At 40.4% G+C, this 22,546-nt stretch overlaps 1 protein-coding gene across 9 annotated transcripts in view; it reads left to right on the top strand.

Annotated features, from left to right (window-relative positions):
- FANCD2 (FA complementation group D2) overlaps positions 1-22,546 on the top strand; it is a 74,012-nt gene that overhangs the window by 1,184 nt on the left and 50,282 nt on the right. For all 9 annotated transcript variants that reach the window (XR_013960771.1, XM_080671591.1, XM_080671595.1 and 6 more), the window contains exons 2-11: positions 2,536-2,630; positions 4,296-4,436; positions 6,265-6,332; positions 6,501-6,604; positions 7,000-7,060; positions 12,386-12,438; positions 15,990-16,068; positions 19,189-19,313; positions 21,113-21,200; positions 21,726-21,830. Coding sequence is in view for 8 of the 9 variants with exons in the window: in XM_080671591.1 (XP_080527717.1) it covers positions 2,567-2,630; positions 4,296-4,436; positions 6,265-6,332; positions 6,501-6,604; positions 7,000-7,060; positions 12,386-12,438; positions 15,990-16,068; positions 19,189-19,313; positions 21,113-21,200; positions 21,726-21,830 (888 nt within the window). In the remaining variant the exon portion in view is untranslated. The remainder of the gene's footprint in view (positions 1-2,535; positions 2,631-4,295; positions 4,437-6,264; positions 6,333-6,500; positions 6,605-6,999; positions 7,061-12,385; positions 12,439-15,989; positions 16,069-19,188; positions 19,314-21,112; positions 21,201-21,725; positions 21,831-22,546) is intronic.

Genomic DNA, 22,546 nt, shown 5'->3' on the forward strand with positions numbered 1-22,546 from the left:
GAATTCAACAGTGACCTCTTTGTTCATAGGTGGACGCTCTACCACTGAGCCACGCTGGTGGGGCTCAGAAAAAAAAAACGTTTTTCAGAAAAAAAATTTTATACCAGTTATTGTGCTGGGTACTAGGGATACTCAAATAAATGGCACTGGGTTCCTGCTTTCAAGGAGATCTACAGTTTAGTATGATGTGGAAAGGGCTCCTAGATACCTCAGTGGAGCAGAAAAGCTGGAATAGCAAACTTCCTTGGGGATAGGAGGAACATTTTTCTTTTCTTTTTTAATCCTCACCTGAGAACATGTTTTCATTGACTTTTAGAGAGAGAGAAACATCGGTCAGTTGCCTCCTGTATACACCCTGACCGGAGATCGAACCACAACCTAGGTATGTGCCCTGACTGGGAATCCAACTGGCAACCTTTTGGTGTATGGGAGGACACTCCAACCAGGGCATGAGGAACATTTTTTCTTAATTTGTTATTTTTATTGATTTCAGAAAGGAAGGGAGAAGGAAAGACAGGATAGAAACATCAACGATGAGAGAGAATCATTGATTGGCTGCCTCCTACACGCCCCACACTGGGGATGGAACCTGCAACCAGGGCATGTGCCCTGACCTCCTGGTTCATAGGTTGATACTCAACCACTGAGCCACGCCAGCCGGGCTAGAGGAACATTTTTCAAGGAAGGTGACATTTAATTGAGTCTTTAAGGATGAATAGTAGTTTCCAGGCAAATAAGAGCATTTGGGGTGAAAAGAACACTTTTCTGGTTTACAGGATAGGTTAGAAGGCCCTGTGTTTCAGGCCCTCCCCTGTCTCTGCAGCCTCATTTCTAATTCTACAAGCTCCTTCCTGTCTCACTGGAGTTTTTCTCTGCCTGGACTACTCTTCTCGTACCTCTTCTACTAACTCCTATTTCAGCCCTCAGGTCCCTGCTTAAAGTCACTTTCTCAAAGAGATTATCCCTGAGAAATTGTCACTACTTTTCTTCATCACCGACACCCTAACTAGACTAAATTTCCTTGTAAGCCCTCATAGCAGCCTGTGCTTTTCTTTTATAGCACACAACTGTATAGTCATGTGTTGATTAATCATGGGGATATATTCTAAGAATTGCATCCATAGACAATTTCATCATTGTGCGAACATCATAGAGTGTACTTAACACAAACCTGGATGGTATAGCCTACCGCACACCTAGGCTATATGCTATAGCCTCTTGCTTCTAGGCTACAAGCCTATATTGCATGTTACTATGCAACACAACACAAGATTAAATCAAGCACAAAAGAAAATGAGGTCATCAAGTGGTAAACACCAGATGTATGAGGCTGCTGCTGTGTACACAGCTGTTTTATAGCAAATCTTTTTTTAAATAAGTAGAAATAGTATAAGTAATGATAAAAATTATAGTATAATAAATACATAAACCAATAACATAGTTGCTTATTATCATTATCAACTATTATATACTATACATAATTGTATGCACTGTACTGTTCTATAACTGGCAGCATAGTAGGTTTGTTTAAACTACAAATGTGTGAATAATGTGTTGCACTATGACATAATAACAGCTTTTATGTTACCAGATAATAGGAATTTTTCAGTTCCATTATAATCTTATGGGACCACTGTGGTATATGTGGTCTGTCATCTGAAACATCCTTGTGCAGGGTATGACTGTAGTTAAATAATTACATGAAGACTACTCATTACTATACTGTGAACTCCCTGAGGTCAGGCATCATGTCTGGTTCATAATTGTAACCCCAGCACCTAGCACAGTCTTTAATATGTAGTGTTGTATTATTAAATTATATGAGAGGTATAGTTTGGGGCTAGAACAGCCGTGGGCAAACTACGGCCCGCGGGCCGGATCCGGCTGTTCTATCCTTGCTCTCCCCTCCGCTCCTTTACTTTGAATTTATATTAGTTCACACAAACACTCCATCCATGCTTTTGTTCCGGCCCTCCGGTCCAGTTTAAGAACCCATTGTGGCCCTCGAGTCAAAAAGTTTGCCCACCCCTGGGCTAGAAGATGAAGGATCTTGACTGCCAGAGAACTGTGGGTTTTGTCCTTCAGTAAGAGGGAAGTGGTCTGGCCCTGACCTGGTGCCTCAGTTAGCTGGAGCGTTATCTTGTACACCAAAAGGTTTCAGGTTTGATTTCAAGTCAGGGCACATACTTAGGTTTCGGGTTCGATTCCTGGTCGGGGTGCATATGGGAGGCAACCAATCGATGTTTCTCACATTGATATTTATCTCTAAAAATCAATAAAAACATGTCCTCTGGTAAGGATTTAAAAAAAGGAAGTGGTCTGGCTAAAAAGGCAACTGGGTAAACAAGTCTTGAAAGCAAGAGAGGATTGACCAGATTAGGGGTTGAAATTTTCTCAACACCTGAATTTAGATAGCATTAGTGTAAACACTAGAACCACTTCAGTTTTGAATAGTTTTCTTTGAGCTATAGCTTTAACCTCTCAGAATTTATCTAGCTTTGAGAGGGTCACTTCTGTTCTCTGATTTTGCTGTAGAAAATAATTTAACTGCAGAAAATTCATCAAAATGGTTTCCAAAAGACGACTATCAAAATCTGATGATAAAGAGACCCTGACAGAAGACGCCTCTAGTAAGTATCTACTCATTTGTTGCTGTATTTTCTATAGCAGATGTGTGTGGCAGTATTTCATCTTTTCTTATGGCTGAATACTTTTCCTTTATACCACATCTTTATCCAATCATAATGGAATACTACACAGCCATAAGAAAAGATAAAGTACTGCATTTGTGACAACTTGAGTGAATTTTGAGAGTATCATGCTAAGTGAAATAAGTCATATTGAAAGCATAAGAACCATATGATTTCAGTTGTGTGAGATATAAAACAGAAAGCAACAAATGAACAAACAAAAACTCATAGACAACAGTATGGTGGCTATCAAAGGGGGAAATGAGGATGGGGATAGGTTGAAGAGGGTAAAAGAGGTCAAATATATGGTGACGGAAGGGGACTTCACTGTATGGTGAGCACACAATGCAATATACAGATGATGTTTTATAGAATTGTACATTAGAAACTTATATACTCTTATTAACCAGTCACCACAATAAAATTAATAAAATAAAAGAAACATGTGAGGCACTTAGATATGATGTTCCTATTTTCAAATGCTGGGAGTCATCAAGGCTTAATGGATAGAGCACACAGAATTTATATCAGAAGATTTGGGATTGAATTTCTGCCTCTGATTCCATGTATGATTTTGGGCATGCCTACAGTCTCTTGAGTATCAGTTTCCACATCTATAAGAGGAGTTAGTATTATAGAGCTTATCTGTTATACATTATCTAGGTGCTGGGATACTAAGATACAATATAGTCCCAACCCTTTAAAAAAAACTTATGGTCCCCTGCCTTAAAAAAGTTATGGTCTAGATAAATGCTCTGATAGTGATATATAAAGAAAGGCTTCATATCAAAGAAAGCATACCAGAGGCAAAGAAATAGACTCTGTGCGTGTGAGAATGTGGCTGACAGAGGCCCAAGAGTTCTGATAAGAAGTTGATAGTTTTTCCATTTATTACACTCATCTACCCTATTATGGCGATTCTAACTTGTACCAGGAGAAGAGTAGGAATGTAATCATGTTTAACATCAAATATCTATTTGTTTTGTTTGTTAATTATGTTTTATTACTTCTCATGGGTTGAAATCCTTGGGATGGAACCAGTCTGGTCTTTGTATTCAAAGATATGATGCAGGAGAATCTGCCCCAGTCTTCTACCCCTACAGCTAGATACAGATAATTGGTTCTCAAACTTTGGAGTGCATCAGGATTATTACCTAGAGAGCTTATTAAAAAAATCAGACTCCCATGCCCCATTCCCAAAATTTTTATTTCATAAGCTCTGGGATGTGACTGAAGAATAGACTTTTAATAAGGTTTCCAGTGGCTCGCAATGGTTTGCAGAAATCAACTTGAGGGACCCTAACTGCTTTAGAATTTGGGTGGAAACATTTCCATGGTTATTGTTAGAAATGGCACATTTTGAATTATTCTAATGAAAGCTTAATAGATGAAAACAATTAGATTATTCTGTTTGTTTGGAAGCCACTATTGGACCATTGTTAGAAATAAAATTTACTACACTGTCAATTCTAATATAATTCTTCAGGAACCTATCAACTTTCCTTTTAGGGTTATTATTGTAGGGTTTACAGTTTTATCTTTGCTTTACTATTTGTCACATTCTTAATTTTTTTTCACAATCTTGAAAATTTTGTCTATTTTCAGATGCCAGGAAGCAACCACTCTCCAAAAAGACAAAGAAATCACATGTTTATTATGAAGTTGAAGAAAATGACAGTGCATTTATAAAGCTTCTTAAGACATCAGGAATTATTCTTAAAACAGGAGAGAGTCAGAATCAGCTAGGTGATATTTTAATATAACTCTTTTTCTCTGGGTATAGTGAATCATGGGTTTTCTAAATAGAAAGGAATGAAGATTAGAAATGGGAGCACCATTTGTCTTGAGACAAAGATAAAATTGAAATTGCTTTTTAGAGAATATTATTATAGTCTTTGGTCCTGATAAATACATGTTAAGTAAAGTACTTCTGACCCCCTGTCTCCTTTTATAGAAAACTGTTATATAATAGTATTGCTTTGTGTTTTCTTATGAAAAAATAAATTAATACCCTTAGAACAGTTAGATCTGTGTCAGAATAATTTTAGAAGAAAATTTATATCCTATATGATAAAAGGCTAATATGCAGATAGACGGTCAGTCGGACATTCCCCAAGGGCTCCCAGACTGCAAGAGGGCGCAGGCCGGGCTGAGGGACCCGCTTGAGTGTACGAATTTGCCTCTAGTATCCATATAAACATGTAAGCGCCTGCTTTTGGGGCATTGATCATTTCATCCTGCTAAGGTAACAGCATGTCATTTTTAGAACACTTAGTAGCTATTCTCTTGTCAAAGCTGCCTTTGTTTTACTGTGGGTTTAGAAGATTTGGCTTTGAAATAGGTTGTAAATATCTTTTTCTTTTTCTTTTTTTTTTTTTAAAGGGAGAGGGAGAGAGAGATAGAAACATCAATGATGAGAAAGAATCATTGATTGGCTGCCTCCTGTTTGCCCTGTACTGGGGGTCGAGCCCGCAACCCAGGCATGTGCCCTGAGTGGAAATTGAACCGTGACCTCCTAATTCATAGGTCAGTGCTCAGCCACTGAGCCATGCTGGCCGGACTATCTTTTTTTTTTTTTAATCCTCACCCGAGCATATGTTTTTACTAGGGGCCAGTGCATGATTTCCTGCACCTTGAAAGGAACTGTGGGCCGTGAGGCTGCAGTGGGCATAGGGGTAGGTCTTGGCCCATCCTCCTCGCCCCCGCCTAGCCCCTCCCACCACAGCCCCCAGTCCCCTTTGTGCCGGCAGTCCCACTCCCACCGCCACCACTCACATGTGCTGATGGCACCGGAGCAATTGGGGCTGGCGCCAGCAGTGGGTATGAGCAGGGCTGGCGTCAGCAGGTGTGAGAGGCGGCTGCAGCCCTGATCACCACTGCAGGAGCAGGAGCAGGAGCAGGGGAGGTAGAGAAGCCCTGAGGGGTGATCAAGGCCGGTAGCTGCCGCTTGCACCGGCTGACAGCACCTAGCAATTGGGTTGGTGCTGGGCACCAGCAGCAGATGCGAGCGGGGCTGGTGCCAGCAGCAGGTGTGAGCGCCCAGCGAGACCGCGGCACGCAGGAGCAAAGAATTTTCAGTAACCACCAGAGGCTTGCCCTGATGACAGCGACCCTGCTCTGGCGCCCCCACTCACTTGTTCCACCATCCCGCCTCGGCCAATGCCCGCCATGTTCTGCGCTCTGCTGCCGATGCCTGCCACGTTCCGCACACACTCTCTGATGGTCAGCGCACATTATAGCGACCTGGTTTGGTTGTTCCACTGTTTGGTCTATTTGCATATTAAGGTTTTATATATATAGATTGATTTTAGATAGAGAAGCATCGATCAGTTTCCTCCCCTATGCACTTTGACTGGGGATCTAACCTGCAACATAAGTATGTGCCCTGACCGGGAATCGAACCTGCAAACTTTTGGTGTATGGGAGAACGCTCCAACCAACTGAGCCATTCAGCCAGGGCTAGGTTGTAAATATCTTTATTCATTTCATCAGATAGGAAACTTAGGTCTTGAGGAAAATAAACTATGGTAGGAGAGGTTAAAGACTCTGGTGACCAGCTATTCTTTTTTCATAGCTGTGGATCAAATCGTTTTCCAAAGAAAGCTGTTTCAGACTCTGAGGAAACATCCTTCTTATCCCAAAGTATGTATTTTCTCCCTGGTACTATTACTTTTGCTAGCAGTACTCTGGAATTGAAAATTTAATGGCATTGGCATAAAGTTGAATGTGCTAGAATGATTTTTAGCTAACCCACAACAAATGTTAAACTAAAAATCTTACCCTGTCTTTTTTTTTTTTAATTTCATTAAGATAATAGAAGAATTTGTTAATGGCCTGGAGTCTTACATTGAGGATCAAGACATTTTCAGAAACTGTCTTTTGTCTTGTGAACGTCTGCAGAATGAGGAAGCCAGGTGTGGAGAGGAGGCGTGGAACAGTGCTGAAATTTAGTCTTTTACACTAACTGGTGGGGGTGGGGGTGGGGGTGCAAAATGCAATTTTTTGGAATTTCACTTTTGATTTATAGTTCTCCTTTCCTCAGAGTTTTATCCTGACTTGTAAATTATTAAGTTTATAGTTATGAGACTAAGAACCAGAGTGTTTTCTAGAATGTTTCTCACTTGTGTTGATAAAATTTCAACTCTACTTTTCCCTGGCTTAAGAGCCATCTTCTGATGTTCTGTATTTCTTATCTATCAGGTTAGTTTCTCTATAAAGGTTATATATTAACCAATTTTATGGAGAAAGAATAAGAAGCATATTAAAACAAGAAAAGCAAAATAGAAAACAAATTTCTTTCTTTTTACAGCATGGGCACATCTTACTCTAAGAGCCTCATTAAATTGCTTCTGGGGATTGACATACTACAGGTGAGACTGTGCCACATTTTTTGTGAACATTTGTTGGATGTGATCTGTGGTGTATGCCCAAGCATAAGTGGTTGGAGCACACAGGGTAGAGTAGGCTTAATGAGAGTATTTGGGTTTGCAAGAGTTTACCATAGCCGTGTTGCTGAAATGCATCTGGTAGGGCAGTGTCTTTGTCTTTGGACTGAGCTGATTAGCCCAATACATTTCGATGTCTCATTTATTCCTTTGGCCTGTTTTCTATTTGGAAAATTTCATCCCGTGTGCCCTGAGTACCCTTCTGTATCTCAACCATGTTCACATCTGCGTCATCTCCCATTTAGCTCTTAATTTGCTTATTAAATTAATTTTGCCCTTTCCTCTCCTTTATTTTTTTTAAATTTATTATTACTTTTTTCATCATGTGGTCTCTTTATTTTTATTTTTTCAAGAAAAATGATCTTACTAGAATAATATTACATGCAATAAGCATTAATATTTCTTTTTTTTTTAATATATTTTATTGATATTTTACAGAGAGGAAGGGAGAGGGATAGAGAGCTAGAAATATCGATGAGAGAGAAACATCGATCAGCTGCCTCCTGCACACCTCCCACTGGGGATGTGCCCGCAACCAAGGTACATGCCCTTGACCGGAATCGAACCCGGGACCCCTCAGTCCGCAGGCCGACGCTCTATCCACTGAGCCAAACCGGTTTTGGCAAGCATTAATATTTCAAGAATAAAAGGATTTTAAGTATAATAATATTACCAAAACTGTACTAACATAGTATGATATCACAAAAGTTGTAGGAAATATTAAAAATCTGCAAATAGCAGGATTACTTCTATTATATTCTAGAATATTCCCCCCTCCCCGCTCTATTTTTGTTCATCAGTTTATGTTGTTCATTATATTCCACAAATGAGTGAGATTATATGATTTTTATCTTTCTCCGACTTGCTTATTTCACTTAGCATGATGCTTTTAAAGTATTTTGTCAGATATGAGTATTGCTACTCCATCTTTTTTTCTTTTCCATTTCCATGGAAAAAAATTTTTCCATCCCTTCACTTTCATCCTGTGTGTGTCTTTTGTTTTGAGGTGGGTGTCTTGTAGACAGCATACAGTATAGTTGGGTCATGTTTTTATATCCACTCAGCTACCCTACACGTTTTGATTGGAGCATTTAATCCATTTACATTTAGGGTTATTGAGAGGTACTTATTTATAGCTATTTTAATTCTGTATGGCTAGGTTTCTCTCTCTGATTCTTATCAACATTCCCTTACAGCGGTACCTTTAGCATTTCTTGTAATGCTGGCTTGGTGGTGATGAACTCCTTTAGCCTTTTTTTTGTCTGGGAAGCTCTTTATTTGACCGTCTATTTTGAATGATAGTCTTGCTGGATATAGTAATCTTTGTCTCAGATTCTTGCTTTCCATTACCTTGAGTACTTCATGCCATTCCCTTCTGGCCTGTAGAGTTTCTGATGAGAAAATAGGTGTCAGCCTTATGGGAACTCCTTTGCAGGTAACAGTTTTCTTTTCTATTACTGCCTTTAAGATTCTCTCTTTGTCTTTAATTTTTGGCATTTTAATTATGATGTGTCTGGGTGTGGATCTGTTTGGGTTCTTCTTGTTTGGGGTTCTCTGTGTCTCCTGAACTTGTGTGACTTTTTCCTTTACCAGGTTAGGGAAGTTTTCTACCATTATTTCTTCAAACACCTTCTCTATTCCTTTCTCCCTTTCTGCCTCTTCTGGAACACCTACTATTCTAATATTGTTACGTTTTACATTGTCCCACAGCTCCCTTAAGCTGTCCTCCTGTTTTTTAATTGTTTTTTTCTTTTTGGTTCTCTGAGTGATATTTTCAACTCTGTCTTCTAATTCACTGTTTGATCCTCAGCTTCCCCTAATCTGTTGTGTGTTCCTTCCAATGTGTTATTTGTGTTATGTCATTCTTTATCTCAGACTGTTCTTTTTTCATAGTTTATATCTTTTTTCATACTGTTGAGCATTTTTAACATCATTACTCTGAACTCTGTTTCAGAAAAATTTCTTATCTCTGCTTCATTTATCTCTTCTTCTGGAGAATTTGCTAGTTCTTTCATTTGGGGTTGTCTCTTTGTTTCCTCATTTTGGTTGTCTGTTTGGGTTTGTGACTATGTTTTAGGTAGATCCTCTATACCTCTCAATCTCTAGTCCAGGACAGTTTCTGACTAATTGGATCAGTCAAAGACTCAAAGCCTCCAGAGATGGCCTCTGTCTACAGACTGATAGGATTCCAACTTGAATTGCCCCCAGGCAATCGTGCTCAGGTGTGGTGAGAGTTTTTCAACAGGGTGGGGCAGTTACTTCTGCCTGGAGGTTAATTGTTACTTTTAATCTCTTAAGTGGCCTCAGGGCAAGGTGTTTTCCAATAGGGCAGCCGTGGGCAAACTATGGCCCTTGGGCCGGATCCGGCCCGTTTGGCTGTTCTATCCGGCCCTCGGAGCTGAAAGAGTGGAGGGTTCTCTTGCTCTCCCCTCCGCTCCTTTACTTTGAATTTATATTAGTTCACACAAACACTCCATCCATGCTTTTGTTCCGGTCCAGTTTAAGAACCCATTGTGGCCCTCGAGTCAAAAAGTTTGCCCACCTGTGCTATAGGGTGTGTCAATTGTCTTCCCCTCAGGCAAGGCAAATGTCTGTGTGGGAAAGATGTCCTCCTCTGTGTGAGGGAATGACTCAGCCCAGGAAACTTGAGGTGTCTTCCTTCTGAACTCTATCCCCTGGGTTCTGCTCTCACAGCTCCAGTCCACTGCCAGAACACAAGGTGCATGGCTCCACAGGGAATTCTTGTGTGTTGGCTCTTTAAGAGCGTGCCCGAACTTTCAGCTGCCACGCCCTGGCAGACAGCACCCCACTGCTTTTCATAGCTAGATGTTGTGTGGGTACCCTCCTCAGTTTGGTTCTCTCTGCTGGGGAGCCCAGCTTCAGGATTAGATCCCAGAGTTCTCAGTGGCACTCCCCACAGCTAAGATATCTCTATGGCACTTCAGTTGCCATCTATGTGTGCAGGGCCAGCCCTTTCACACCTCCGTCCCTCCTACCAATCTCTATGTGGTCTCCACCATTGATCCTTGGGTATCAGGGTTCTCTCCTGTGAGTTTCCATTGATTATTCAGGAAGCCTTTCCGTATTTCAGTTGTAATTCCAGCTTGTTCCTGGGAGCATGTCCGTGCAGCATCCTCCTACTCTGCTGCCATTTTTAATCTCTATTATAAGCTTTTTAAAGGTAGGGATGTTGTCTTCTTCACTATTGATCCCCAGAGCCTAGAACTGAGTGAGGACATAGTAAATGTTAAGCCAAGTCTTTTTTTTTTTTAAATATATTTTATTGATTTTTTACAGAGAGGAAGGAAGAGGGATAGATAGTCAGAAACATCGATGAGAGAGAAACATCGATCAGCTGCCTCTTGCACACCTCCTACTGGGGATGTGCCCGCAACCAAGTTACATGCCCTTGACTGGAATCAAACCTGGGACCTTTCAGTCCGCAGGCTGACGCTCTATCCACTGAGCCAAACCGGTTTTGGCTAAGCCAAGTCTTTACTGGATAAATAAATAAGTCCTCATCCTCTTGCATAATTTCAGGTTTTCATCTCTTGCTGGGCCATTATTCCCTTTATTTTTTAATTTATTGAGTAGACAATACATTGACATGGTTTAAACATCTCAAGTTATAAAACAGTGTATGCAATGAAAAGTCTGCCTCCTATCCCATCCCATCCCATCCTCCATTTTTTCTATTTTCTTTCCCACTGTTATCTTTTCCTTTTCATTGAAAATTTTTCTTCTTTTTTTTTATTGATTTGGGAAAGAGGAAGTGGGGGAGAGAGAGAGAAACATCAAATTATTGTTCCACTTGTTTATGCATTCACTGGTTGATTCTTGTATGTGCCCTGATCAGAGATTGAAACTGCAACCTTGGAGTATCAGGATGATGCTCTAACCCAGTGGTCCGCAGACTCATTAGTCAACAGAGCCAAATATCAACAGTACAACGATTGAAATTTCTTTTGAGAGCCAAATTTTTTAAACTTAAACTTCTTTTAACGCCACTTCTTCAAAATAGACTCCCCCAGGCCATGGTATTTTGTGGAAGAGCCACACTCAAAGGGGCCAAAGAGTCACATGTGGCTCGCGAGCCGCAGTTTGCCGTCCACGGCTCTAACCAACTGAGCTACGCAGCTAGAGCTTCATTGGGAATCTTGACTATAATGTAGTTAGCTTAAATCTAAGAGCTGAGCCCTGTTGTTTCTCTGAAAAGGAAATCTTTTATTTTTTTTTAAATATTTTATTGATTTTTTACAGAGAGGAAGAGAGAGGGACAGAAAGTTAGAAACATCGATGAGAGAGAGACATCAATCAGCTGCCTCCTGCACACCCCCTACTGGGGATGTGCCCGCAACCAAGGTACATGCCCTTGACCGGAATCGAACCTGGGACCTTTCAGTCCGCAGGCCGACGCTCTATCCACTGAGCCAAACGGGTTAGGGCATCTGAAAAGAAATCTTGCAACCTATTTGATAATCTTTAAAGTCTGCATTTCATGGGTTCATCACACTTAATGATTTTTCTTTTAAATCCTCACCCAAGGATATGTTTTTATTGATTTTAGAGAGAGAAACATTGTTCCATTGCCTTGCCTTCCACACGTGCCCCAACTGGGGATCAAGCCTGCAACCTTTTGGTGTATGGACGACAGCTCCAACCAACTGAACCACCTGGCCAGGGCTGATCATTTTTATTATTTGATTATTTTAATATTGCTTTGATAGATATTTTGCAGTGTTTCAGAAGATAAATTATTGATAAGTCTTTGTGTTCCAATAGCTTATATTGAAAATACAGGCAATATTCATGTGGACATTCTAATAATAAGAGGATTTCATCCATAGTGGGTTTGACTCAGTAGATAGAGCGTCGGCCTGCGGACTAAAATGTCCAGGGTTTTATTCTGGTCAAGGGCATGTACCTTGGTTTTAGGCTCCGGCCTGGGTCCTGGTTGGGCCCCATTCAGAAGGCAATCGGTGTGTTTCTCTTACATTGATGTTTCTCTCTGTCTTTTCCTCTCTCTCCCATCCACTTTTCCTAAAAACCAATGGAAAAATACCCTCCGGTGAGTGGGTGAGGATTATAAATAAATAAACAAATAAAAAAAATAAAGTGCTCATTAAAAAAAATAACAATAGGATTTCAATTATAGCAGGGGTTTTTCCTCCAAGAGAATTATGACTAATTATACATTTCTGTTGTGTATTTTGAGACCATTCCCTAACTTCCTATGTCTTTTTTTTTCAGCCTGCCATTATTAAAACCTTATTTGAAAAGTTGCCAGAATTTCTTTTTGAAAGGTAAGTGGAGTTATTCTGGAATGCTTAAATTATCCTAGTGTACTTAGGTTTCTGAAAAGATTACTCTGAAACATCATTGATTTCTTTGAAGGTCATATTTATCATGATGCCATATTCTTAAATAACTACTAAGACTTATTGGGTTGTCTTTCTTTGAAATTTCACCTACTTAGTCTGGGCAAGTATCACAAAGTGGATGGAGCATGTCCTGTGCACCAAAGGGTCTCGAGTTCGATTCCCATTCAGGGCACAAACCCAGGTGTCTGGTTCAATTCACAGGAGGCAACCGATCTATGTTTCTCTCTCACATTGATGTTTCTCTCTCTCCTTCTCCCTTCCTGACTCTCTAGAATCAATGAAAAACATACCCTTGTATGAGGATTTTTTTTAAATCAGTAAAAAAAATTTCCACCTATTTATTTGACTTATAGTGCCAGAAAAATACACAATAAACTGGTAATAGTAGTTATCTCCAAGGAAGGGAGCCAGTTGGCTGGAGTCAGATATTCCCTGAATACTGTTCTTTACCTTTTCAATTTTATAGTGTACATTAAAAAAAATTTTTTTTTACTTAGAAAAATGAGCAGCCTAATAGAAAAGTAGATAAGGTCATAAACAGACAGTTCACAAAGAAGAAACACAAGAGCATCAGATCTTTTTTAAAATGTTGAATTTCTTTAATAATGAAAGACACAAATTTAAAACAGTAAATACACTTTTTCCATTCTCAGAGGATCTTCCCTATTGAGTGTAATACACAGGCATGCGCATACATTGCTGATGAACATATAAATTGGTTCATTCGTTCTGAAGGATAGTAGATTATATGTATGTATCAAAACCTTAGATTTTGCACACCCTTTCATGCTCAAACATGTCTTCTAATTTACCTTAAGATAATACTTGTGAATTAAAGTAGTAATAAGATTTACTGTTTAAAGTAATAAGAAATTGTAAATAACTGAGATGTTCAACTATAAGAGATTGGTTAAGTAAATTAGGTACATCCACACAACAGAATATCATGTGGATATTAAAAAATTATAAAGAGGAGAAACTAAGATGGTGGCATAGATAAACACCTAAACTGCTGCCTCACACAACAATTTCAAAACTACAACTAAAAGACAAAACGGACATCATCCAGAACCACAGGAAAGCTGGCTGAGTGGAAATTCTACAACTAGAAGGAAAGAGAAAAGCACACTGAGACTCAGAGGGACTGCGGAAGGCAGAGGTAACAAGGCGCGCACCGAGAGGGCTGGCAACTGAGTATGTGGCTGGCTTTCTCAATTGGGCTTTCTCAACCGGGAGGGAGACAAAAGCTCCCAACGGCTCTGAACTCCAGTTCCGGGCGAGACTCTGGGGACCCAGACTCATTCAGGGAGAAACTAGACTGTCTGGCAGCGGGCAAAACTTGAGGGCGGCTTTCTCTCAGAAGTGCTTACAGCTATTACCGTGGGACACTGAGACACAGGGGCCTCTTAGGGCAGGGCTGATGGGAAACCAATGCTGTCTGCTCCACCCTGAGACTCCGCCCCATCCAAGCTGAGCACAGAGGCTTTTACAAGTCTTGTTTCATAAGGGTGTCTCCAGCACAGAAGTTCTCCCATTGTAGACACAGCTGAGCCTCACAGGTCAATTCCTCCCAGTGATACCAACAACAATCAAGGCTTAACTACAACAAGACTGTGCACACAGCCCACAAAGGGGTGCACCAAGAGTGTCCACCTCAGGTAATGGGAGGCTGAGCCACTGGGCCCTATAGGACACCTAGCACACAAAGCCACTCTATCAACACAGGGAAGCAGCCAAAATGCAGAGACAAAGAAACAGATCACAAACGAAAGAAATGGAGGAAAGCAAACGACTGGATATAGAGTTCAAAACCATGGTTATAAGGTTTTTCAAGAATTTTCTAGAAAAGGTCGATAAATTTAGCGAGACCCTCGAGGATATGAAAAAGGACCAACTAGAAATTAAGCATACACTGACTAAAATAAAAAATATTATACAGAGATCCAACAGCAGACTAGAGGATCGCAAGAATCAAGTCAAAGATTTGAAATACAAAGAAGTAAAAAACACCCAACCGGAAAAGCAAAAAGAAAAAGAATCCAAAAATATGAAGATAGTGTAAGGAGCCTCTGGGACAACTTCAAGCGTACCAACATCAGAATTATGGGGGTGCCAGAAGAAGAGAGAGAGCAAGATACTGAAAACCTATTTGAAGAAATAATGACTGAAAACTTCCCCCACCTGGTGAAAGAAATAGACTTACAAGTCCAGGAAGTACAGAGAACCCCAAACAAAAGGAATCCAAAGAGGACCACACCAAGACACATCATAATTAAAATGCCAAGAGCAAAAGACAAAGAGAGAACATTAAAAGCAGCAAGAGAAAAATAGTTACCTACAAGGGAGCACCCATACGATTGTCAGCTGATTTCTCAACAGAAACTATGCAGGCCAGATGGGAGTGGCAAAAAATATTCAAAGTGATGAATAGCAAGAACCTACAACCAAGATTACTCTACCCAGCAAAGCTATCATTCAGAATTGAAGGGCAGATAAAGAGCTTCACAGATAAGAAAAAGCTAAAGGAGTTCATCACCACCAAACCAGTATTATATGGAATGCTGAAAGGTTTTCTTTAAGATGAGGAAGAAGAAGAAAAAGGTAAAGATAAAAATTATGAACAACAAATACATATCTATCAACAAGTGAATCTATAAATCAAGTGAATAAAAAATCTGATGAACAGAATAAACTGGTGAATATAATAGAATCGGGGGCATAGAAAGGGAGTGGACTGACAATTCTCGGGGAAAAGGGGTGTGGGGGGTGGGGGGAAGAGACTGGACAAAAATCGTACACCTATGGATGAGGACAGTGGGGGGGGGGTAAGGGCAGAGGGTGGGGTGGGAACCAGGTGGAGGGAAGCTATGGGGGCAAAAAAGAGGAACAATTGTAATAATCTGAACAATAAAGATTTATTTTTTAAAAAATTGTAAAGAGGCCCTGATCGGTTTTGCTCAGTGGATAGACCATCGGCCTGCGGACTGAACGGTCCCAGGTTCAATTCCAGTCAAGGGCATGTATCTTGGTTGCGGGCACATTCCCAGTAGGGGGTGTGCAGGAGGCAGCCAGTGAATGATTCTCTCTCATCATTGATGTTTCTCTCTCTCTCTCTCTCTCTCTCTCTCTCTCTCTCCCTCTCCCCCTTTCTCTCTAAAATCAATAAAAATATATAAATATATTTAAAAAAAAAACACAAAACAAGAGAGAAAGATAACACCCTAGACCTTTCTTTCTGTCTCTGTAAGCCTTCCCAGATATACCCATGATTAACATGGTTAGTGCTTCTTTTTCCTGACATCTTTCTCAAGGTATATAAGCATATATCATGCTTTTTTTGTATCACTTGTGTGTTTGGCCCAGTGCACAAAGAATAGTAAGTGTTCAGTAAATGTTAATTGAATGGCTGAAATGCTCACTGTTGTATAAATCAGAAAGGCTAAGTTCCTTGTCTTCTCATACTAACATTTCAGCATGAACAGTGATGGAATCAACATGCCTAGACTCATCATCAGTCAACTGAAATGGCTTGACAGAGTTGTGGATGGCAAGGTAGGCTTTTGGATTTAGATTTAGAGAGTGTGTTTTCCATACTTAACCAAACTTTTGGAATTTGCAGTGTTTTCTTCCCTTTCTAAACAGAAAAATTTACATTTTTAAATTCATTCATTTACTTTTTTCAGCTTTGAGATTTTTTTGGTAGTTCAACCTTTACATTTTCAGAAAGAAAGAAAGACATTTACTTACTTAATGATGGCTAGGTATCATTTATTAAATTAAATATTTGGAAAGAAATTTAATTTTTCAAAGCACATAAATTTCTGTGTTTTAATTCTCAAAAGCGATAGGATCCCAAACCACTGTACTCACTGCAAATGTTTTAATTTGATTACATACAGTTGTTTCCACTTATCTGCACAACAAAAAATTTTATTGATTTTAGAGAGATGGAAACATTGATGAAAGGGAAAAACCAGCTAGACCACATAATTTTTTTTTAATTGATTTCAGAGGGAGGAAAGGAAAGGGAGAGAGAGAAATATCAACTATAAGAGAGAATCATTAATCGGCTGCCTCCACACCACCACTGGGGATCTAGCCCGTAACCCGGGCATGTGCCCTGACTGGGAATTGAACCACAACCTCCTGGTTCATAGGTCAACACTCAACCACTTAGCCACCTGGCCAAGCACATAACTTTTAAAATTATAGTCTCTTACTGTGCCTAATTTATAAATTAAATTTTATCATAGGTATGTATGTACTAGAAAAATCATTGCATACATAGGGTTTGTTACTATACATGGTTTTAGGCATCTATCAGAGATGAGGGGGGATTATACTAAAACGGGAAATTTCAGGAAGTTTTGCCGTTATGTTATTTGTTATCAAGCACTTTGATAAAGGTGAATCTTTTTTGTTTTTTCCTTAGGAAAATTTACCTTTTATTTTATTGAATTTTAAAAATTTAGATTAAAAATACAGAAAGTAAATTTTGCATGTGTCATGTGATCTTTAAATATGCACGAAGAGATCATAAATAAAATCACAAAGTGTAAAGTGGTTGAATTAAGACCATAAAAAGTAGAAATTTCTGTCACAAGTATGTCTCATGAATTAAAATGACAAACTTGAGAAAAATATTGACTGATTCTGAAAAAAAAAAGGAAAAATCTAAATTGGTCAGTTGAAAACTAGGCTAGGATTATAAAAGGTTATTCCCAAGAAAGCTAATACAAATGTTTAATAAATGTAAGAAAAAAATGTTCAACATCATTAATAATTGATCAAATAAATTTGAATTAATATTATAGTACTTTTAAAAAACTCTATTGAATTTATTGGGGTGACTATATCAAAGCCTAAGCAACCATTTGACCTTTTGACCGGTAGCTATAACTTGCACTGACCATCGGGGCAGTCGCTCAATGCACAGGCATGGAAACATGGAACAGACTGATGAATGTCAGCGGGGAGGGTGGGAAGAGAGCAACCAAAGATCTTATATGTACTGGAACCAGCCCGGTGCACAGATTCGTGCACTGGAGGGGTCCCTTGGCCTGGCCTGTGGGGATCGGGTCGAAACCGGCAGTCCAACATCCCCCGAGGGGTCCCAGATTGTGAGAGGGTGCAGGCCAGGCCAAGGGACCCCAGTGGTGCACAAATCCGTGTACCGGGCCTCTAGTGGTTAATAAAATTATATAGGTTTCAGTTGTACAATTCTATAATGCATCATCTGTATATTGTATTGTGTGTTCATCACTCTGCATTGAGTCTCCTTCCATCACCATTTATCCCCCTATATCCTCTTTACTCCCCTTCACACCCTTTTTCTCTGATAATCACCATACTGTTGTCTGTGTCTTGAGTTTTTTTGTTTTGTTTTTTTTCTTCAACTTTTTCATCCAGAAGTTGAATTTATTTTGAGCCTAGTGCTTAAGGCCCATTTCTTTTCAACATTCTTAAAATCATTCTGTTAATTTTTGTCAGATATTCCAAGGCTTAATCTTTATTTGGAAGAACATGGCTTTGGGAATCTCACCTGGGCTAGAATTTGGGGTCTGACATTTTTAAAATGGGAATTGTTGCAAAAACTCCATAAAGTTGTGAAGATTAAATGAAATCATAATAATAAAAGGCCAAGAGGTGTCACACCAAACAACTGGTCACAAGGAGGTGCATGGAGCACCTCTCAGCCATAACAACCAGTCGCTATCACGCCCACTGTGGCCAGTGAACGGCTCCATCAGGGGGTGGGGCTGGCCGCCAACCTCGCAGCCCCTCCCCACTGCTGGCCTGCCCCTGATCGGACTCTCCCACCCAGATCAAGAGCTGGGCCTGCCAGCCAAATGCCCCCACCCCCCCGCCAGCTGTGCCCCCATCAGCCCAGCCTACCACGATAGGCCTGCAGCCCCTCCCCGCAGCTGGCCTGTCCCTGATCACATACTCCCACCCCAATAGAGGGCGGGGCTGGGCGGCCAACCTCGTGGGTTCCACATCCCGCCCGGCCAGGCATGGCAGGAGTCATTCTGGGTCCCACAGGCTCGGTGGGTCTGGGTCTCTCGTGCGCTGGGCCTCTAGTAAAATATACACTGAGTGGCCAGATTATTATGATCTCTGAACGGATAATAATCTGGCCACTCAGTGTGTGTGTATGTGTGTTTGTGTGCGTGTGTGTGTGTATACACACACACACACATATATATATATATATATATATATATATATATATATATATATATATATATATTAGAGGCCCGGTGCATGAATTCATGCATGGGTGGGGTCCGGCCAGCCTGGCCAGGGGGAGCGGACATGGGCGGTTGGCCAGCCTGCCTTCTGGTTGAACTGGTCGAGGGGACAATTTGCATAATAGCCTTTTATTATATAGGATATACACTGAGTGGCCAGATTATTATGCGTTCAGAGGTTATAATAATCTGGCCACTCAGTGTATAACAAACCAGTTAGATAAACCATCCACCCTACTTTTTTTCCCATTTACCACCCCTTGTATGAAAATTTCTGGGTCATTAACCTCTGAATTTTAGCTTTGAGCTTGAATGTGTGTGTAGTTGTCACAAAATAATTTCAGCTCTACATTTCATGAGTAGGAAGTTTTTCTCTATTCCTAGTAATATGCTCCAATTCTAATAGTATCCTCCACTGTAGGATCTCACCACCAAGATCATGCAGCTGATCAGTATTGCTCCAGTGTACCTTCAGCATGACTTTATCACCAGCCTACCTGAGATCCTAGGGGATTCTCAGCATGCTGATGTGGGGAAAGAACTCAGGTGGGTAAGCACCTTGTTGCCATTCTAAGCAAGGCTCCACTCTGGGAGCTTTATCACTGCATTGTGAAAACAGTAATAGTAATGTGTTCTTTTTTATGTAAAAGAGGATGATACCTGCCTACAATAAGTAGGATGCAGGATTTGACTTATTTTTCTAATAGTATATATTTAGTAGACCTATCTACTTTCTTTTAAAGGTCTATCTGTTGTGAATATGCAATCTGGCTTAAGATAAGTTATATAAATTTTGTCTATGGAGACTTTAACATGTTCCGTTTGTTACCTTAGCATTTCTTCCACCCCAGGGGTCCTCAGTCATGAGTACATATCCAAATCATTTGTGAAGCTTATTAAACATCTACATTCTTTGGTTCCTAAATGATTCATTCTAATGCACATTGCTGCATTAGATCCATTGCCAAGATTCATTACTTACTATCATGTGAAAAACAGTAATTGTGCTAGGGCATTAAGAGGAGAACAGTATCCTTATGTAATAGTATTTCTAGTTTGTGTGTTTTTTAAATATATTTTTATTGATTTCAGAGAGGGAAAGGAAGAGAGAGAGAAACATCAATGATGAGACAGAATCATTGATTGGCTGCCTCTTGCACAACCCCCATTGGGAATCTAGCCTGTAAACTGGGCATGTGCCCTTGACAGGAATCAAACCTGGGACCCTTCAGTCCACAGGCCAATGCTCTATCCCCTGAGCTAAATGAGCTAGGACTAGTGTTTCTGTTTTAATGCAACTTCATTTATCCTGGAAGTAGTAGTTTTTAAAAATCTGGTTTGTAATACTTCCTTTTTTCTAGCTGTCTGCAAAGCTACCTCCAAAAATGCTCAGGGATTTCTTGTCTTTGTGCTTTGGGGCAGGATGTTCCCTCTGGGTATAGCACTGTACTGTCCACTTTGCCTGCTTAATTCCAGCTTGTTCTTTCGGGTAACCTTCTCTTAGAATCTATCACTGTCCTTCTCTACCCTTTGTTCCTGTAGCACCCTACACATATATCTATCATATTTATCACATGCCATTATAATTGTAAGTTTTCTTTTTCCTTTTCTCAGGAAGGATATGTACCAAACTCAATAGTGGGTTTCCTTTGTTTTGGGTACTGGGGATGCTAAGGGAGGACATCTTATTTCTACTCTGTTTGAATTTTTTATAATGAACACGTATTTTTTTAATCAGAATAATTTTTATTTATTTTTTATTTTTTTTTTAAATATATTTTATTGATTTTTTACAGAGAGGAAGAGAGAGGGATAGAGAGTTAGAAACATCAATGAGAGAGAGACATCGATCAGCTGCCTCCTGCACGCCCCCTACTGGGGATGTGCCCGCAACCCAGGTACATGCCCTTGACCGGAATCGAACCCGGGACCCTTCAGTCCGCAGGCCGACGCTCTATCCACTGAGCCAAACCGGTTAGGGCAATCAGAATAATTTTTAAAAATATATTCTATTATTTTTACAGAGAGGAAGGGAGAGGGATAGAGAGTTAGAAACATCAATCAGCTGCCTCCTGCACACCCCCTACTGGGGATGTGCCCGCAACCAAGGTACATGCCCTTGACTGGAATCGAACCTGGGACCCTTTAGTCCGCAATCCAATGCTCTATCCACTGAGCCAAACTGGTTAGGGCCAGAACAATTTTAAATGAAACATAATATTAACAGATTTAATGGGAAGTAAGTATAGCCTTTCTTCCCATACTCTGAGTGATTTTTCCCCAAGGTATTATCTGCCCAGCTCTGATAAAAGTTGCACAACTTTTCTTTTTTCTACCATTCACAGTGACCTTCTAACAGAGAATACTTCACTTACTGTCCCCATCCTGGATGTCCTTTCTAGCCTCCGACTTGACCCGCAGCTCCTGTCTAAGGTAGGGAAGATTCTGCTCTCCAGAGCACAGCCAACTCTCTCACCTTCCACAGCCAGTGTCAGTCAGTCATTGCCTGGGAGCAATCATATGTAATGAAAATTTCCTTTTGAAACAATATTGAATGACATTTGATCTTTTTTGTTCTTTTCAATGAATTTCATGTGTCATACTATGACAGGTTCACTGCTATGTTTTAAGCAGTAAGTTTTAGTAGTAATCTATGTTGCTTGAATATTTACAAGCTGCTCTCAATAGAAATAACAATTTTTTATACTTTCCTCTAACCAGTGGAAAATTCAGGCTCCAAAATATAACATGATAGCACACATTTATCACAAGGAACTGTGGTGTTAACAATTGAAAGCTTGTAATTTGGAACAAAGTAAAACATTGGAGTTTTTGTTACTGAATTACAGTATGTGAGAAAACTTAGAGAAGTGATTTTTCTGATTTTACCTACCAAGTCAGTATTAGGTTGAAGTATTAATCTGAAATGTTTAATGCTTTCATGTTTTTTATGTTTAGGTCCGCCAGTTGGTAATGGGTAAGCTGTCATCTGTCAAATTAGAGGACTTACCTGTGATAATCAAGTTCATTCTTCATTCCATAACAGCCATGGATGCACTTGAGGTAACCTATTATTTCCCAACAAACATTAGTAGGGTGCTAGACCCTAGAGAGTACAGAGAAGTGCAGTGGTGCTCTTGTGAAATTCATCAATAAAAAAAGACTAACCTAATCCGACCAGCATGGGTCAGTGGTTGAGTGTCGACCTATGAACCAAAAGGTCACAGTTCGATTCCCAATCAGGGCACATGCCCATGTTTTGGGCTTGTTTCCTAGTAGGGAGCATGTAGGAGACAGCCGATCAGTGATTCTCTCTCATTGATGTTTCTCTCTTTACATACACACACACACACACAGATATGTGTGTGTGTGTGTGTGTATGTAAATCCTCCTATCTAATAAAAGAGTAATATGCAAATTGACCATCACTCCAACACACAATATGGCTGCCCCCATGTGGACACAAGATGGCCGCCACAAGATGGCCAGCAGGGGAGAGCAGTTAGGTGTGACCAGGCCTGCAGGGGAGGGCAGTTAGGGGTGACCAGGCTGTCAGGGGAGCAGTTAGGCATCAATCAGGCTGGCAATGGAGTGATTAGGGGGTGATCAGGCTGGCAGGCAGAAGTGGTTAGGGGCAATCAGCAAGGAAGGTAGACGAGCAGTTGGGAGCCAGCAGTCCGGTAGGATCGGGCCTAAACGGGCAATCGGACATCCCTCGAGGGGTCCCAGATTGGAGAGGGTGCAGGCTGGGCTGAGGGACACAAACCCCCGTGCACGAA

Source organism: Plecotus auritus (genome assembly GCF_963455305.1).
Source record: "Plecotus auritus genome assembly, chromosome: 6".
Taxonomy (NCBI): domain Eukaryota; kingdom Metazoa; phylum Chordata; class Mammalia; order Chiroptera; family Vespertilionidae; genus Plecotus; species Plecotus auritus.